At 56.0% G+C, this 18,271-nt stretch overlaps 6 protein-coding genes across 6 annotated transcripts; 2 read left to right on the forward strand and 4 right to left on the reverse strand.

The window, feature by feature from the left end:
• Positions 1-277: 277 nt before the first annotated feature.
• Positions 278-1,150, reverse strand: IUM83_10358 (ubiquitin-conjugating enzyme; the record flags this gene model as incomplete). The annotated part of the gene is made up of 2 exons (XM_067934854.1): positions 278-994; positions 1,148-1,150. 2 exons carry the CDS (start codon positions 1,148-1,150, stop codon positions 278-280), a joined length of 720 nt encoding a protein of 239 aa, XP_067781388.1.
• A 230-nt stretch (positions 1,151-1,380) lies between these two features.
• On the forward strand, positions 1,381-3,750 carry IUM83_10359 (uncharacterized protein; the record flags this gene model as incomplete). Its single annotated transcript, XM_067934855.1, has 1 exon — positions 1,381-3,750. The coding sequence occupies one exon, from the start codon at positions 1,381-1,383 to the stop codon at positions 3,748-3,750; it is 2,370 nt and encodes a 789-aa protein (XP_067781498.1).
• A 154-nt stretch (positions 3,751-3,904) lies between these two features.
• Positions 3,905-9,649, reverse strand: IUM83_10360 (Ubiquitin-specific protease; the record flags this gene model as incomplete). The annotated part of the gene is made up of 2 exons (XM_067934856.1): positions 3,905-4,383; positions 4,645-9,649. 2 exons carry the CDS (start codon positions 9,647-9,649, stop codon positions 3,905-3,907), a joined length of 5,484 nt encoding a protein of 1,827 aa, XP_067781494.1.
• A 1,353-nt stretch (positions 9,650-11,002) lies between these two features.
• Positions 11,003-16,181, reverse strand: IUM83_10361 (tbc1 domain family member 31; the record flags this gene model as incomplete). Its single annotated transcript, XM_067934857.1, has 7 exons — positions 11,003-11,334; positions 13,459-13,537; positions 13,613-14,234; positions 14,979-14,996; positions 15,069-15,247; positions 15,320-15,413; positions 15,490-16,181. The coding sequence occupies 7 exons, from the start codon at positions 16,179-16,181 to the stop codon at positions 11,003-11,005; spliced, it is 2,016 nt and encodes a 671-aa protein (XP_067781359.1).
• A 116-nt stretch (positions 16,182-16,297) lies between these two features.
• Positions 16,298-16,714, reverse strand: IUM83_10362 (uncharacterized protein; the record flags this gene model as incomplete). Its single annotated transcript, XM_067934858.1, has 1 exon — positions 16,298-16,714. The coding sequence occupies one exon, from the start codon at positions 16,712-16,714 to the stop codon at positions 16,298-16,300; it is 417 nt and encodes a 138-aa protein (XP_067781492.1).
• On the forward strand, positions 16,377-18,194 carry IUM83_10363 (Folate-Biopterin transporter (FBT) family; the record flags this gene model as incomplete). Its single annotated transcript, XM_067934859.1, has 1 exon — positions 16,377-18,194. One exon carries the CDS (start codon positions 16,377-16,379, stop codon positions 18,192-18,194), a length of 1,818 nt encoding a protein of 605 aa, XP_067781493.1.
• Between the last annotated feature and the right edge of the window lie 77 nt (positions 18,195-18,271).

Raw genomic sequence — 18,271 nt, forward strand, 5'->3', positions numbered from 1 at the left:
GCTCCGCGCCCACCACCGAAACGTTGTGGAAGTTTGAAGTCCGCTGCAACATCATCACAAGGGGAAACCGGTGGGTCCGCACGGACAATACGCTTAGATCCAACTAACAGTCGATAACCTCAATTTCATGGTGAAGTGACAGCTTAGATTAGGTTATTTGGTCACAACATTCGGTACTGATCGGGTTTCACGCCGTCAGGAGTCAAATGAGCAAACCAGCAAAATGTGCGCATTTAGTCTTGAGATGACAGCGCACGGTATGTTGTTTCGGCTGTTCTTACAGTCGTTTGGTGCCTTTCTTCTTGTTGGCCTTCTTCTTCTTGAGCGAGGCTTCCGCATCAGTGCTCCGCTTCTTCTTCACCGGTGTCGACAGTGTCGCATCCTTATCAGCATCCGAGCTCGGCGTGTCTTCAGCCGCTCGCTTTCGCTGCTTATCACCGTCGTCACTTCCAGCCGGTTTCTCCTTCTTCTCATCCTCTCCACTCGTATCACCAGGCTCCTCACTAGCCACTGCCGATCTCTTCGGTGCGTGGATGTTCGTCCAGAGCTTCGCACGTCGAGCGTACTCGTCATAGCTGTCCAGGAACAGCTTCCCAGCCTCGTCGTTCAGCGACGACTCCGGGAACGGAACGATTAGCAGGCATCGCACCACCTGCAGCACGTGGCCGAGGCCAAGCGTCGGCTTCCAGTCCTTCTTGAGCGTGTTGACGCAAATCTCCCCCGCCGGCTGCGACACGTTCGGGTGGAAGATCTTGGTCAGGAAGACGCCACGCGGGGGCTGCTCCGGGAAGCTCTCGGTGAGCGTGAGCTTGACCGTGAAGTAGCCGCCCTCGTAGGGCGTGTCTTCCGGCCCGCGGATTTCGGCGTGGATCTCGCTCAGTTGCTCTTCGTCCTGCGGCAGGTACCGGATGCCGTCCAACGGCTGCATCACCAACTTCCGGAGATCGCGAGCCACACGCTGCGCCACTTGCGGCGGCAGGTTCTCGCGCGCCAACTACAAATTAAGACAAAAAAGCCAATGGACAAGACCGTTAGTGTCACAATTCCGGTCATTCGAGAATTTCTACGGCTGTAAAGCGCGGTGGGAGATGCAACTGGGCTTAAAAGAAAAGAAAAGACCAGGCAGGTATGGTGAGCGTGTATTTACCATTGGAAGTAGCGTGGGGGCGGCGGTATGGACAGGTTGAGGTCCTGGTGCGGAGTCTTTCGCGGGGAATAATTTCAAATGGCAGTGTTCGGGACTGACAACGAGAACTGATGTGGCAGACATGAAATCAAAACTATTTCTGGAATGGGTGCACTATTTATAGTGGAATACGAAACGACGCAGAGGTTTCCAACAGATGGATACATTCCGAGACGACTTGATATCGAGTGAACATGATGCAGTCGGGGGCTGACAATGAAGACACTGCAGAGCAACAGTGGAGACACGTTCCATCCACGGAGCAGGAATCGAAAAGCATTTTCAAGTTCCGACGCCAGCCTGAAGATCGCGATGTTGTCCCGAAATCGTCGGGGAGGGGGAGTTTGTCCACCCCAAGGAACATGGTTGCACCGGACTTGAGCGACGTTGCAGGCGGGCAACTCCCTACTGCGCCACCTGAAGAAAGTGTCGCGGTATCGGGATCAGCGAGGAAATACCTGCAGACTGATGGTCCTGGTGGACCGCCATCTACTGCACCAGAACAGAAGTCCAAGACTCGCGTCAAGGCGCCGAGGTCTTTTCGTGGTAAGCTGCACTTCTACTTCGGTGATGGAAAGGGCACAGTTAGTGCGGTACGAAGCGCGAGGCGTGCGTTGGGGCATCTCTCGCTGCAACAAGCTATTGCGTTTGTCCTGTTGGTGGCGGGTATGTTGTCCGAGTCGGGCACGCCTGCTCCGCGCTACAACGTCCCCATTGCGATTGGGATCATCTTGCTACCAGCTGCGACAGAAGACGACGCAGTGGCCTATCTGCAGCGCGAACATCATCGCCTGTTCATCACTGGGCTCGCGCTGGCCACTGCTGTTGATTTTGTGTGGCTGATGCGTCCGCAGGAAGGAGCTTACAACGCGTACTTTGTTGAGAGCATCAAGAGCTACACAGATATTGGAATCGCCGCGTGTGCTCTTGCCAAAATCACTCTCATCTTTTGCAGCTACTTGGAACTTACTGATACTGAGCCACCGCTTGAATCAGATGATGAAGGAAATTACAAGACTCTTCCAATCCCGCCGCCGAGTTTTCGGCTTTGGGATAAAGTGAAGTTTTTCTTCCCGAGACGAACGCTACCAAAGCGCGCCCAGCTGAGCATCGAAGTGCTGCATCGCGTTCTTGTGCTGGCATGGATTCACTTGGTTTGTGGTGCGCTATTGCTCGCGCTTGGATTGATTTCAACTATGTGGTATTCCGGACGCACTCAGTTTCGTGTCAGCCCTGTAGGCATCCCGCTCTACATCATGCTGCTTCTCAAATCTGCCACAACGCTACTGACATACCTTACAGTCTCGCATCGAATTAACTATGACGCTTGTCTGGAACTCTATGGCTTGAAAGAGCGCGATCCTAACAGCCGAGTGCGCGAAGTCGATGGCGTACAGATGCGTTTACCTCAAGAGCCTGTGTTAGCTTATAACCGGGCATGGCTGCATCGTATCCAGCGTGCTAAGATTTTGGACGGGATAGCGGGTGGCTATTTGCTGTTTGTATTCTATGCTGCGCTACGGAGTGGTATGGTCGTCGGTGGAAACGGAGTGCCTACGATGCTAGCATGCATAGCGGTGGTTCAACTGGTGCTAGACGTTTGGACACCGCTGCTTATCCTTGTGGCTGCACGGTGCGGATCGGCCCTTCATGCCCTCCATCACCGAGGAATCCCGGGGACAGACCCACTTTTCCCGCCGCAACTTCGCTGGGAAGACAGTGATGAAGAAGACGATAGCAGTGACGACGGTACCGGCGACAGCGAAGAGGAGAGTGAGGAAGACTCGGACGGCGATCTCTCTTACCACTCGTCTTCGTCGAGCGGGGACGCAGACAGAACTCCAGCAGAGAGACGAGCACGAAGGCTGCAGCATCGAGAGCGGCGACTTGAACGGCTTCGTGCAAGTCCACGCGATCCCCAACTACCCATTGTGGACGCCGATGCTATCGAGGGGAACCAAACTTCACGTAGTGCTAGCGACATCGCCACCGCTCGAGATGTTGTTGACAGTGCCAACTGCTCTGGGAATGGAGCGTGGGTGCGCCACTGGCATGAGGCTTCGAGGAGAGCCTATCTTGTCCACTCGTTAACGGGTGAAGCAGTGTGGGAGATTCCTAACGCAAATGCGGCACCAAACTCGGCTAGGCCGCTAGCATCAGCTAGAGACTTGGTTAGAATTGATAATCTCGCCAGAGATCGGCTCACCTCGGAGGCATTTGATGAACACTGGAACGAGTTGGCCGATGGCGGCGGGTTCAATTGCCGAGTCTCTCGGATCCCGGACTCGGTTGTGTTAGCGCAGCACCTTCAGGACCACGACTTTATCGTTGTATCGGACGGCCCGCGCCACCACGGAGATCACGAGCAGCGGACTGTATGGTTTTACGCGGAGGACAGCGAAGATGGTGAGGAGGCTGTAATGTTCATGGGCGAATTCATCTTCGATAGCCTCAGTCTAAAGCTGCGCGCATGTTTTCGATGCGCCGATCCAGAGGCGATCGTGCCGTTCGTGAAGCGGCTACAACTCAAGGAGATTGTAGGAGCCTATGCCCCCTGCGACTGACGTGAACGAACTCGGGTAACAAACAAATCTATAATATTCGGAGCTTCGTTGTTGTTGGTTGTTGTTGGTTGCTCACTTCGTGTCTGCCTATGAGGCAGGAGCAATGCACATGACGCAAAATAGGATGATAAACAAGTGGGGTGGCGCAAGCCATTTACATGATGGTGCAGCGGCGCTCGTCGCCCTCCTCCACGAAGCGTTCAATGTCCTCGTCCGTGATTTTGCCGGGCTTCATGTTTTTCGGGAATAGATCCTTCACGAGCACGCTATCCATGTCTGAGCGGAGGTAGAACAGCAGGTAGGCTGATGGACTGACGACCTGTTGCTCCTCCACGACGCGTACGCGCTCATCATCGTAGTAGTACCACTGATCGTCCACGAAGTTCTTAGCGTATGCAGTATAGTGACCGCCACCAAGCGCACCTTGGTGATTCACGACACCATAGAGGTTGTACTTGGTCTCCAGACATCGCGACTGGTCCAGGTTCGAGTTAGTATATCCACGACGAACGCGATTGCGTACTGCTGCTGCTTGTGCTGCAGCCGCACGCTGGCTGTCTGTGGTGCTCGTGGAAGTGGTCTCGGTGTCAGTCGTAGCATTGCTTCCCGCCTTCGTATCGGGGGAAGGAGATTCTGCATCACCCTCAGCAGAGACATCAGTTGTTTCGGCGGGCATCTCGCTATCCTCAGGCTTCTCTCCTTGCGTATCCTCTTCCGAGTCTCCATCTGCAGGGTGCTCGTCTTGCTTGTCGGCATCTGTAGCCCCTTCATCTACCGAACTGTCCACTGCAGTCGTCTGAGAGGTGGGGACTGTGCCATTGCTAGCGGTGCTTCCACCTCGAGACCTGAGCTTGATCAACTTTCGTGCAGGTGCCGACACTCCGCTTGACGTACTCTTCGGTCGCTTCATCGGATACTTATCCGGGATCTCGATGTGCGGTGCGACGCAGCACGAGAGATCCAGGTCGTGTATTGGGAACTCGACAAGCGATCCCAGTTTCCGGCGATACGTCTGTGTGTACTGGAAGCGCTTCAGATGCACCACCATGACCGGAGGAAGACGCCATATCTCCAGCTTCTTCGTCATCTCCTGGTGCTGGCGGCAGCTGGAGCAATAACCTTCGCTGATTTTTTCCTCACTTGTGAATGCATCCAAGCAATGGCGCAGCGGCACAGGGCCCTTGTCAATAGCCTCATTGCGCGCCACACTATCGTGGTTCTCCACGTGCTTCATCTTGTCCATCGTCTCACGGTCCTGGAAAATGCTTAAATCCCAGTCGATAGCAATCGCCTCTTCTTCCAAAATATCGAGAGGCTCCGAAGTGCACGGAATTGTGAATCCGAAGCTGCGTGTCAGCCACGATGATCGCGAATCGGTTAAGCCCTTGCTCTCCACGCGACGCAACAGGAATCCGCACTTCGAACTAAAGGTAGCAGATGCATCATTTAGGCCCGCGAACACACCATCAATGTGGTTGGCCACCAAACAATCGATGTTACGAGCTTCATCTTCCGCCCACTCGGTTGGAGACTTTGCATTCGGGCCCACGTATTGCTTTACACGCTCCCAAATAAGTTGATACAATTGAAGACCACTAGTAAGCTCGGGGCATAATCGCACGAGGTTGGGTGACCCGAATGGCACAGGTCTGAAAGGGTTCTTGAAGTACACAGCCGAGTAACTCAGCTTGCGCGAAAGCAGCGGGATGTATAGAAGTCGCGCTTGGCGCGATCGCAGACGGTTCAATGGCACCTTTATCTCATCTTCCGTACGACGAAGCCGCACCAACACTACAGGCTGATCTTCATAGTCAGCGTGTGCAGTGGGTGGCTCCAAGACCACAGCAGGGATATACTCATGTGATTGAGTTCGCATACGTACATCGACCAACGTACCCTTCGTTAACTTTTCGTAGAAGGACGCGTGATCTGCTTCCTCAGGACGCATATTACCCGTGCCAACAGCAGGGACATACGATGGGCGGCGGTGGCGCGTGGCTTGAACTGTTTCGGAGTCAAGCGGTTCCAATTGAAATGCTATGAGGCGGTCAATGCTGCGAATCTGCCCCACACGGCGGTTGTCGGCCTTGAAGCTTAAGATCATAGATCCACTGAATTCACATAGCTTGATATCACTCTCGGCAACATCAGGTAAATCGAACTCCTCGTGGCACATTTTCATCAGCTCGTGCTTCAGGTCAAAAATCGTCGCCGAAATGCTTAAACGTACTGACACCTTCATCGGAGTAACCCCGGTAGCGAGCACCAACTGCACAGTTACCGTGTTATGCTTGGGTTCTGGTAAGGGTACTTGCAGGAAGGTGAAAGGCTCGAACCGAGCCGATTTGAAGCCACAGACACTGCACGTCAGCAACGACTTGTACTGGCCCGTAAACAACGCAACAATAATCGATACCTCGCGTCGGAGGTGGTTACGCCACCATTCATCCGCAAGGTCAGCGTCATAGCGGCCATCGCTGTCGGGTTGCTCGATGTACGGCTTATCTTGAATGCGGTTTAGGTCCTCGCTTAATCCACTCAGCAGAAAAGCGAGTAACTCCTGCGCATCCTGCTGGTCATTGCCGCGGAATACTTCATTAAACTTGCCGATGGACTTCTTGAAGTTCCGTGGGGAGATAGACTTTTGCTTGACACACCACATGTCTTCTGCAAGCTTGCCATAAACTTCCGCTAGCTTACCTTGCAGCCCCAGCGTACTGGTGCGGTTGATGTCCTCTAGATACATTCCCGACAGGAAGTATTCAGCCAGCAGCTTAGTGTTGGTTAGACATTGCAACGCCGAGTTCATGTAGCAGGTGTTACCGAGGTTTGCAAGACCAATAGAACCACCCGACCGCATCCGACGCGGAAGGGCCAATTCCTGTTTTCGACGAGATTCTTCTTCGGACGGTACTGAAGACATATCGTCTTCCACATCGTCGTCATCCTCTTCTTCATTGTCGGTGTCGCCTTCCTTGCCCTTTGACTTCTTCTTGGCTGGTTTTTTCTTCGTCTCAGCTTCCCAAATGTCCAGCGTGGGTTCACCATTGGCAGCAACCACAACCTGCCGTTGAATCTCTGGACCACCTCCATACCACAGCTTCAGTGCCATCCATAACTGCTCGCAGATAATAACATAATGGCGACCCAACTTGATATCATCGGACGTCTTCAGAATCCTATCGCGCCGATCACTCGTGAGCAACGGGTAGTTATTAATGCACTTTGGACGGACAATCTCTCCCTTGAGATTTTTCATATAGCTGTCTTTGTGGGCGGTGCTGCTACCATTGACCTGCACCTTTGACGTGCTTGGAGTAGAAGTTGCTGTAGTGGTAGGGTTCGTAACCGGGGGCGAGAGCAGCAAAGATTCCTTCACGCGAATCTTGATGTATCGGCACCAGTGTATGTACCACTTGCGTTCAATCAAATACCACCGGTCATCTTCAACCAACGTGTCGGGGTCATACGCGTTGTAGCAACCAGTCGCAATCAACAACTCTTCTTCTTTGGTTGCTGGGACTAGACCTAAATCGATAAACGCTACTTCGCGCATAATTCGCAGAGTCGCCATCTCGTACTTTTGTTTGATTGCCCACGCTGTAAATTCCTCCACAGTCAATGTTAGAGCCTCGGTTTGCTTCGAAGATGAGCTTGCGTCCCAAACGCTTCTTCTTTGCCCGAAGCCCTTCATGACGCCGTCCACGAAAATGCCCAGCTCAGACCCCGAGACGGAAGGTGTCCTCGGACCCATACTCTCAATCAGAGATGACGATGACGAACTCTTTGTAGCATTCAGTGCTGGGTGTTTTTTCTCAATAAGGGCAGTGATCTGACTCTCCAACTCAGGGTTCTGAGTAATGTCCAGTCGAAGCATACCATATATATCCTCGCGAGTCATATAAGTGTTATCTCCAACGCTCGCGAAAAGCCTGAATGCGAATTCAGCCTTCTCCTTGGTGGTACCTCGGCAGGCAACTGACAAGGCGCTTACGAAGCTGAACACATCAATGTCAGATCCATTCGCGCGCGAGCCAAAGCTGTTAAACACGCGGTTGAAGCGTTCCTCAGACATCTCCAGTGGAAAATCACTCGTAAGTGCATCCAAGTCGACTGCATCACCACCGCCTGAGGCCCTGTAGTTGTTGAAGGCGTCCTGCAGCATAGACACTTCTTTCGCGTTAAAGTGCGTCTCGTTTGCAAGGATCTTTTGCTGGACTGCGGGATTAAATTCCTCCTGGGACTCCAGCAGCTGTGGATCAGCTGTCTCGCACAAAATATCAGCGAATGGCGCCATCCAGTCCACAAGAGTGTGGTAGGCTTTCAGCTCGGGAACAATCTTGATAAAATCATCGCTAGTCATGCGCACTCGGCCCTGATCGAAACCTTCGCTCAATAGCCTCCGGTACTCCGGCCGGTCGAGCACATGTCGTCCATGAAGTGACACCAAAAAGTTACTCAGCCCCGTGCTTTGCACTTTACCTGCATGATCTAAGTCGCACATGTTGAAGATAAATTGCAGCTGGTCCTCCATTGTGCCACAGCGTAAGATAGCCACCGCGCGCAGAAACTCGTCCATGTTGATATCAGAGCCTTGACGATCGGACACGGCTTTCATAAAGCGCATCGCGAAGCTCGACGGCATGTCCGGGAAGACGCCGAGGATGTCTCTCCGGAAGGAAGCCCGGCTAATACAAATCTGCGATCCTGCCGTGTGCATGATGACACTGTGGCGGTTCCCACGCTCATCCGTAGTGCTGCCCTTCGACGGCTCTCCAGCAGAAGCCGATGCCGTCGTCGCTGTGTCCTTCACTGGAGACGTCGGGGGTCGACCGTTCGAGTTCGGAGCGGCGCTGCTCGCCGAGCTGCGCGAGCTCTCCGCCTCTGTCTTATGTCCGGTGCTAGTGTTGCCGTGGTATAAATATTTGGAGGAGCATAGTCGCTTGAAAGCCGCCGAGAAGTCCTCGAGCAGCTCCGGCGGCAGCAGGTTCTTCATGCGCTCCGACTCGAGCTCCTTCTTGTGGCGCTGCAGCTTGCGCTCGTACGACTCCATGTGCGCGTAGACCTCGAGGAAGTTGAAGAGCGGCACGCGGATGAGCGGCTTGATGTCCAGCACTTCGTTGATGTACTTCTCGAGCTCGCTGCGGCGCTGCTCCACGACGCTCTGGTGGCGGTTGCGGAACACGTGCCGCTTGGGGAAGTAGAGCTGCTTGACGGGCGAGCTGGTGCGCTTGAGCCGCTCGTGCAGCTCGCGGAAGTCCGAGTAGCGCTTGCGGATGAGCCACTGCAGGCCGCCCTGCAGCCGCACCTCGACGGAGAAGACGGTGTGCGTGGCCTTGTCGATCTCGGCCTCCGTGACGCCGTCGCTGGGCAGCGTCACGCTCTCGATCTCGAAGGACGGCGCGGAGCCCGAGGCCGGGCTCGAGTACGCCGACTCGGCGCCCTGCTGCTTGTCCCGGGCGCGCAGGCCGATGAGCTCGCTGGACGTGTGCGACCGCTCCAGCGTCGGCACGGTGCGCGCGCTGCCGACCTTGGGCAGCTGCGGCACGGTGTCTGTGTCTCTGGGCGACGAGGGCTCGTCGTCCTCGCGCTCGGCGGCGGCCTGGGAGGACGCGGCGGACGACGGCGACGGGGACATGGCGGCGTCCAGCGGCGACGCGGCGTTGGGCGCCGAGGCGGACGCGGACGCGGCGCCGCGCAGACTGAGCTCCGAGGCGGAGGAGAGCGACACGACGTCCACCTCCTCCTCCTCGGCGATGGAGGGCACGCGCGCGCTGTTGCAGTCGCTGCCGGCGGCCTCGGCGGAGGCGGAGGCGTCGGCGCGGCGCAGCGCCAGGTCGTACGCGGGCAAGCTCGCGGTCTTGCGCAGCGTCGGCGCGTCCGGCGGCGAGGGCTCCATGGGTGTGGCGGGCGCCGGCGCGGAAAGCGAGAGTGATGGTCGCGCAGCTCGGCTCGGGCGCTCTTGCAGTGTGAGCTTTGGCGTTTGTCTGCTCGGTTTCCAAAACTCCTCCCCCTTGCCGGAAGTTGCAGCGATGCCGGGTCGAGGGCTGCAACTTGTGACAAATTGGTCCTGCGAGATCTGGATTTAATGTTCGCGAGAGACCGGGCGAGATTGACGGCCTGCAGCTCCCTCTGCTGCTCGACGTGTCGACGCCCCCGACGCAGCGACCCCCGACCGAGCGACGCCGATGTAAGGTAGGATACGTACTGTACTGTACGCGAGAGCTCTCCGCGATGTCGGTGTTGAAGGTAGCGGCAAGCAAGCAATTGCAGGGCGGTCGCAGCTTGAGAAACACGTAGACGGGGCGAAAGGCCCAATTTAGATACATGTAGCTCACTGCAAAACCTTGTGTTACAGTACCCATTCCTTTGAGAAACATCCTATGTGTTGTAGTCTCAGATGAGGAAAACTTTTACTTCTAGGCTCTAGAATGCGATGCGAGATGATTCATATGGTCGCCCGTCTTGAACTACCAGATGATGATCGCTGTAAACGAAAGTGGTGCGCTCTCCTTTTGCGACGGGATGTGCGAAGCAGAACTGGTTCGGAGGATCATGATACAGTTCCTACGGCAATTAGACTGCCCGAGTGTAGTTAAAACCGTTGGTACATGTACGAGCTGCTGGCTACTAGCCACTGGCTAGTGCGTGAATAGCCAGAGGGATTCCGACGAGGATGTGACCCTCCTCAATCCCAACCTGCCCTCAATCCCAACCTGCCCTCAAGAAGCGCGTCTGCACCCAGTGATGCTCTCTCCTCGAGCCTCGAGCTCTCTCCTCGAGGCTCAAGGGAAGACGCTCAAGTTCCCTCATGCAAATCCGTCAACTCTTGCTAAGTAACGCAGATTATACCATACTATAGGCACTTGAACAGGTGCATGTACACCTGAGCACAGCCTGCGATCCCAATACTTGCATGAATTGCCACGTACTGCCCCGTTATAATAGACCATCGAACAAGTGCACGTACTGTATGACACTTACACTGTAAGTTACAGAACCTTGTATTGATGAAGATGAAGAAGTTAGACTCGGACTATACGGACATAAAACGAAAAAGTGGGTGTACCTATTTCAAAAAAATAGGCACGGTCAATTTTGCTGATCCCGTCGTCTGGTCGCAGTTGAAGCAAAATCTCCAGTCGCCATCTGGCAGCTGGCAGATTGGAGCCCAAGCGGACAGTGAGCTGATAGAGGACGCAATTGTCCACGCGGAGGCAGGCATCCGGATCGCGGTGCAGTACCGCAGCGCTCACAACTCGTCGTCGCTGTCGCTGTCGAAACTCGAGAGCTCCAGCAGCCGCTTGGCGCGTAGCAACAGCTTTGCGCGGTCGTCCTCGATGGTCTCGTCGTCCTCCTCGTCGCTGTCCTGCCGGATGTCGAACGAGTACTCGTCCTCCTTCTCCTCGTCGCTGAAGTCGTCGAAGCGGATGCCGAGCTTCTTCTCCAGCTCGGCGATCGGCCGCTGCAGCGCGTCCAGCATCGTCGAGGTCGAGTAGTCATCGCTGTCGCTGTCGGAATCCTCGATCGGCTGCCCACGGACAGCGGCTTCGGCACGTCGAGGGGCTTCGCGAGCGTCAGGATCTACGGCACCACGAGAAGTAGTCGTCGGTTCTTGCCCGCGCGAGAACCTTGATCTGATATTGTCTTCTTCGTGCGTCGCGGAGAGCCCTTGTGCTGGTTGGGGAGTGGACATTTCGTCGTCATGAACCTCGTGGAAATCGAGCGCACCCCGTGGTGTGGACACTGATTCGTCCTGCTCTCGCAACTCTCCGTGAGCACGTTGAGGAGAGGACGGTTCTTCAGACCCCATTTGCGAGAATTGTTGGGCATACTGCTCCTTTTTGAGTTCAGTAATAGGCCGCTGCAGCGCGTTGATCGCTGTCGAGGTCACGTAGCCGTCGCTGTCGCTGTCGCTATCGGGGTCCTCGCACGGGTGCCCGCGGACAGCGGCCACGGCACGTCGAGGGGCCTCGTGAGCGTCGGGATTTATGGTACCATGACGGGTAGACGCTGGTTCCTGCTCGTACGAGGATCGCAGCTGAAATTTCGGCGTGAAATCGCCATCTTCACGTGCTGAGGGGTATTCTCGCGAAAATTGGGGAGTGGAAGTTTGGTCATCATGAACCTCGTGGAAATCAAGCGCGCTTCGTGGTGTGGACGCTATTTCGTCCTGCTCTCGCAACTCTCCGTGAGCACGTTGAGGAGAGGACAATTCTTCAGCCCCCGTTTGCAAGAATTGTTGGGCATACTGCTCCTTTTGAGTTCAGTAATAGGGTCTCGCACGGTGCCCGCGGACAGCGGCCACGGCACGTCGAGGGCCTCGTGAGCGTCGGGATTTATTATTCTCGCGAAATTGAGTGGAAGTTTGGTCATCATGGTGTCAAGCGCGCTTCGCGGAACACTGCTCCTTTTTGAGTTCAGTAATAGGCCGTTGCAGCTCGTTGATCGCTGTCGAGGTCACGTAGCCGTCGCTGTCGCTGTCGCTATCGGGGTCCTCGCACGGGTGCCCGCGGACAGCGGCCACAGCACGTTGAGGGGCCTCGTGAGCGTCAGGATTTATGGTACCATGACGGGTAGACGCTGGTTCCTGCTCGTACGAGGATCGCTGCTGAAATTTCGGCGTGAAATCGCCATCTTCACGTGCTGAGGGGTATTCTCGCGAAAATTGGGGAGTGGAAGTTTGGTCATCATGAACCTCGTGGAAATCGATCGCACCCCGTGGTGTGGACACTGCTTCGTCCTGATTTTGCAACTGTTCGTGGGCACGTTGAGGAGAGGACGGTTCTTCAGACCCCATTTGCGAGAATTGCCGGGCATACTGCTCCTTTTTGAGTTTAGTAATAGGCCGCTGCAGCGCGTTGATCGCTGTCGAGGTCACGTAGCCGTCGCTGTCGCTGTCGCTATCGGGGTCCTCGCACGGGTGCCCGCGGACAGCGGCTTCGCCACGTCGAGGGTGTGTGGACATTGCAGCATCCTCAGCAAGGGAATATCCGGGTGGCGTAAACGAAACTTCATCATGAGCGTCGAGATGCTGACGAACAGGTGGGGGCGTGGACACAGCTTCTTCTTGGGCACGATAGTACCCACGGGGAGCTTCCGGTGTGAGGATTCCATGGCGTTCTCGCGATAATTCTTGGGCGGATTGTGGCGTGGGTACGTCTTCATGCTGGATCTGTGAGGGTACTGGAGAAGTTTGCAGCGGTGACTGTTGCCCCGCCTGCGGAAAGGTGTTCATTGGTAGACGCTCGTTTCTCGCTTCGTCTCCCGTTGCAAATTCTCTTACGTACTGCTTCAATCGAGTCTCGAACTCAGTGCGAAGGCGTGATAGTTGTTCTTCCCATTCGACCTGCTTGTGGATTCCGCGCACACGATCGTGAATCTCAAATTCAACACGCTGCAAGTCTTGCTCTTGCTTGCGCGATGAGATTTCAAATTCCATCCGCTCCTTCTGCATTGCGAGCGTACTTTCCAGCCGCTGATACTCTATCTGCAGCATTTTAGATGCTTCTTCCAGGGTCTCACGAGCGGACGTCTCCATATTGCTAAGGTATTGAAGCCTTCGCTTTCGGATCTCATAGTCGAGAGTTTTCAAGTGAAGTATTCTCTCCTTTTCTGCCGCGATAGCTTCTTTCCGCCGGTGTGCTTCGGCTTCAAGAACCATTTTTTTCTCCTTCATCCATTTTTCGTGCTCCGCCTTGAGTTTACCAGACTTCTCTGCGACATCATCGAGGAGTTTTTGTTTATGGACCAGCTCTGCTTCCTCCAGAGCTATACGATTGCGTTCCTAGAAAACCCAACAAACACATAGCCTGATTAGTTTAGCATACCCTACATGCACAAAGGCACTCGGTCTACTTACGCTGATCTGGAAATCCACAACAAAACGTGGATAGTGCGCGAAGGCGGGGTACTGCCCCCTTGATAGCGGCCAATACGGTCCACGCCCCGGAGTGGAAGCATCTGCTGCTGGGTTCTCGATCGACGTAAACTCGGTCAGATCCAGCTTTTCGCGCAAATTCATCATTAATTGCACGAACTTTTGGATATCGATAGCGTTCTGCTGGTGAAAGAATTGCTCGATTGAGAAACGGTCACAGGAAGCCAGAAGAGCTGTACGGAAGTAGGACAGATACGCCAACACAGCCACGAAGAGGAGCTGTGGCGTGTCAGAGTAAGAGAAGAGGTGGTCCCATAGGCACATCCACTCGTCCTCACTGAGCACTTCCGTGAAAATAGTCTTCAGCAAACTCCAAGCGAACTCCTCGGACGTGACTTGATATCGAGTAAAGTGGTCGTAGAGCTGAGCGTCTCGCCGAGCCAATTCTTTCTCGATTGCGCTCATGGCAAACACGGGTGGGTACGGAAGACTTATGAGGAAATCACCGCACCAGTGAAGCATGACACTAACACTTGCTTCGAACGCCGCCAGGTCATTTTCTCGGAAAATCTTGACGAACGGGTACACGACAGCAGGCAGGTAGCTAACTTCACCGAAAGCTGGGCACCAATACACAATTGCCGAGAGAATACGGTGGAGACGACGAAAGAGCCGGCTATCTTGTAATGGATACTGATCCTTCAGCCGAACAAACACTGGGTGTTTACCCTTTGCCACCAACGACCGAAAGGCTTCTTCATTCTTGGGTAGACGAAGAAGGAATCGCCATACAAGTACCCGGTACTTCTTGGGGTACATACCATTGCATTTCAGACTTCCAACGAGGCGCTTGCGGTTTACCGCGATTTCTTGGGCTGTCAATTGCCCAGGAGGAAGCGCCAGAGGGCTTTTGCGCCGACTCCGAACTTTATCCCGCAACGTTGGAGACTGGCAGTCTAGCATCTCTTTCGTAGGTACACTCAGTGATCCCGTCGAGGTTCGAACGCGGGACCGCGTAGCATTAGCAGGTCGCATTCGAAAAGGTTCAGCTTGGCCTGTAGTCGACTCCTGTTGTGTCTGCTTCAAAGCACGGCCAGCCCGTCTCGGCAGCTTCGCTCCGAACAAACTGTCAATAAGTTTCGAGGGCACTGGGCGACTCTGATCCGCTGGACTAAACTCCGCTGGATCCGGCCCCGCTGTTGGGTCAATCCCATCATCAGAAAAGAGCATGCTCTGCAACCCAGATCGAGTGCGGACGCGAGCATGTTCTCCTAGCTCTACCAGCCCCTCTTTCCTCCGCCGCTCCTGAGCTCGAGCTGCGGTTTCTCGTGCGATTTCCATGTCGTACAGCAGCAGATACCCGTCACTACATACGCGCATAGACACCAGGCATCAGTAAGTGAATTAGCCACGACGGAAGAAAATAGGAATTGTTTACCTAGTGGATGCTGCAAGATAGCGAGCATGGCACTCGATATCAAACGCGGAAATAGTACGCCCACTGTCGCTGATTTCCAGCTTGATCTGCGGGTTCTTGGCGGCGACGTCTAGGAAGAAGATACTTCCGTCGTCGCCTAAAATGCTGATCGTCGTGCTATGCCCAGGAAGGAACGCGTGCTACTCGCACAACCACACGCATTGCATTAGCAAAGTGCATAATCCCATTTGGACGCCGCCCCCGCCACTTACGCTTGCAACTTGTTTGATCGGCGGCGGCAGTTCGATGATCCGGATAATCGTCTGCGACTCAAACCCCCACACGTAAATGAACGGTGCGCGCCCACTGCAGCAGCAAAAGTCACACTTATCAGCTCACAGCTACAGCGAAATAAATAAACCGAGCAAACCTCCGTCCTCACCTGGCCACGAGCACCTGCTGGTCCTCCGAGACCGCGATCTTCTGCAGTCCGGGCGACTGTTCTCGCTCGGGCAGCGAGAAGCGGTACCGTAGCGCCAGCGACTCGAGCTCCCACATCATGATGGTGTCGTCCTGGAAGCACACGGCCACGAGGTCCCCTTTCCCCACGAACGCCGCCTGCTCCACGCCCGGCCCGGCGTTCAGCACGCGGTAGCGGGACCAGTCCTTGGTGTCCCAGAGGATCACGGCGTCCTGCGAGGCCGTGAGCGCCAGGCGGCCAGAGCGCTGGAAGGACGCACAGCGCGCCGGGAAGCGGTGGCCCCGCAGCGTGCTCACGAGCGTCAGCGCCTGCACGTCGATGCAGCGCACGCTCTCGTCCTCGCACGTCACGAGCAGCTCCGTCCGGCGCGCAGGGCTGAAGCAGCAGCTGACGGTGGGCACGCCCAGGTGCTGCACCAGCGCGTAGCGGTTGAGCGTCACGAAGAAGACGAAGACGCGGCCGCGCTCGTCCGTGGCCGCCAGCAGCTCGCCCGACGCATTGAAGGCCACGGCGCGGAAGCGCGCCGGCCGCTTGTCGTGCGAGCTCAGCGGCAGGTTCTGCACGCGCGAGAGCAGCCCCTTGCTGCTCACCAGCGGCCGGCGCGCCCAGATCACGCCGTCCTGCGCCGCGCGCAGCGCCAGCGTCTGCACCATCGGCGGTCGCGTTTGAATTCAACGGGCGGCAAAGCTTTCCACTTCCACCCACTTGATTAGCGGGTTTTATTGTCGTATCGATTAAACCCAATTTTGAGGTTGGTTTTAATCAGACTTCAGTTTGTGTGCTGGACCGCGGGTGGGTGGAATAGTTCCCAGCTGAACTCGTCAACTGACGCCAGCAGCTCTTCCGCGATGGCGACCGAGGCTGTGGTGTCGCCGCGCAAGCGCCTGCCGCGGCTGAACCTGGAGCAGCACGTGGCGCCGGGCGGGGAAGACGACGACGTGGCGCTGGCCGTGGCGCCGTCCTCGCCGTCCACGGCGTCCACCGCCAGCTCTTCCGACAGCAGGAAGCCCGCCAAGGCCAAGCCCAAGGCCAAGGCGCCGTCGCCCCCGCTGTTCGAGCAGAGCCACCTGCACGAGCGAGCGACGTCGCGCCTCGTGGCCAAGAACGGCGAGGCCAACGACGAGCGCGCCAGCGACGCCAGCGACGAGAGCGAGGGCGAGCGCGAGGGCGCCGCGGCGCTTGGCAGGGCTCAGCAGCTGCGCAACTGGATGCGGCGCCTCAAGCAGACCTTCGGCGCGTCCTTCCTGCTGCTGGTCAGCACCGTGTACGCCGTGCAGGGCTTCACCAGCTTCAGCGCGCTGGCGGTCAACTACTTCTTCAAGGACAACCTGCAGCTGCAGCCGGCCGAGTCGCAGTCGCTGCTCACGGTCATGATGGTGCCCTGGGGCGTCAAGCCGCTCTACGGCATCATCTCGGACAGCCTGCCGCTGTGCGGCTACCACCGCAAGTCCTACATGATCCTGTGCAGCGCGCTGGGAGCCATCGCCACGCTCACGCTGGCCGTGCCCGACCTGGTCACGACCCCGCTGGGGGCGGTGCTCGTGCTCATGCTCAACAGCCTGTCGACGGCGGTCATCGACGTGGTGATCGACGCCAGAGTCGTGGAGATGTCGAGGCTGGACCCCAAGTACGGCGCGAACGACCTGCAGTCCGTGTCGTGGGTGTCCATGTCGGTGGGCGGCGTGCTCGGCTCCTTCTTGTCGGGGCCGGCGACGCACAATTTGGGCGTGCGGGGCGTGTTCTGCTTCGCGTCTGTGGGACCGCTGACGATTTTGCTCTTCTCCATGTTCATGCACGAGCCGAAGACGACGGTGAGCAAGCGCCACTTCAAGTCTTCGGCCAAGAGACAGCTGCGGCAGCTGAAGGGTGCGATCTGCACGCCTGTCATTTGGATGTGCGCGCTGTGGGTGTTCCTGTCGGGCGCGATTAGCCCCGGGTATTCGCAAGTCTTTTTCTACTTCTCCACGGACGTGCTGAAATTCACGCCCGAGTTTTTGGGAACTGTCTCCGCGTTCGGCTTCATCTTTCTCATGGTGGGTACGATGCTGTACAACGCGTTCTTCAAGGACATGTCTTTCCGCCGGATCTTCTTTATTGCGCAGCTCAGCTTGGCGGTGGTGTCGCTGTTGGATATCGTGTTGGTGACACGAGCGAACCTGGATGTTGGTATTCCTGACAAGGCATTTGTGCTGGGCGACGCTGTAATTGCCGATGTCATTAGCCGCCTCAAGACAATGCCGGTTATGGTGCTCTGCGCCAAGCTGTGTCCTAAGGGCATCGAGGGCACTCTGTTTGCGCTGCTGATGTCTATCTCCAACTTTTCTCGGAGCGTTAGCGAGTTTTGGGGTGCACTCGTCTGTGCGTGGTTGGGTATTGCAAAGGACCAGTACGAGATGTTGTGGCTAGCCATTATCTTCCGCAGTGTACTGAAGGTGGTCCCCATCTTCTTCCTCTTCCTGATCCCGGCGACAGACCCGCAAGAAATTGTTGACGAGCTTGACTTTAGTTCGCCTGCGCATGGGAATTTGAGCAAGGATAACCACGAGGACGAAGAGGCAGAGGGCGAAGATGAACACTCGGGCACGATTCGTGAAGACCACACGGTCAACGACTGCTCACCAACGGAAGAGGCTGAGATGAAAGGGTCCGCGGCGGCTGTCGTTTGAATGATTAATGTTTTACTAGTTCTACAATTTGTTTTAGAGAGGGAAAAGCTAGAGAAATGGAATCTGAAAACTACTAC

The sequence above is a fragment of the Phytophthora cinnamomi genome, assembly GCF_018691715.1.
Source record: "Phytophthora cinnamomi strain GKB4 chromosome Unknown Contig117, whole genome shotgun sequence".
Lineage (NCBI taxonomy): Eukaryota > Oomycota > Peronosporomycetes > Peronosporales > Peronosporaceae > Phytophthora > Phytophthora cinnamomi.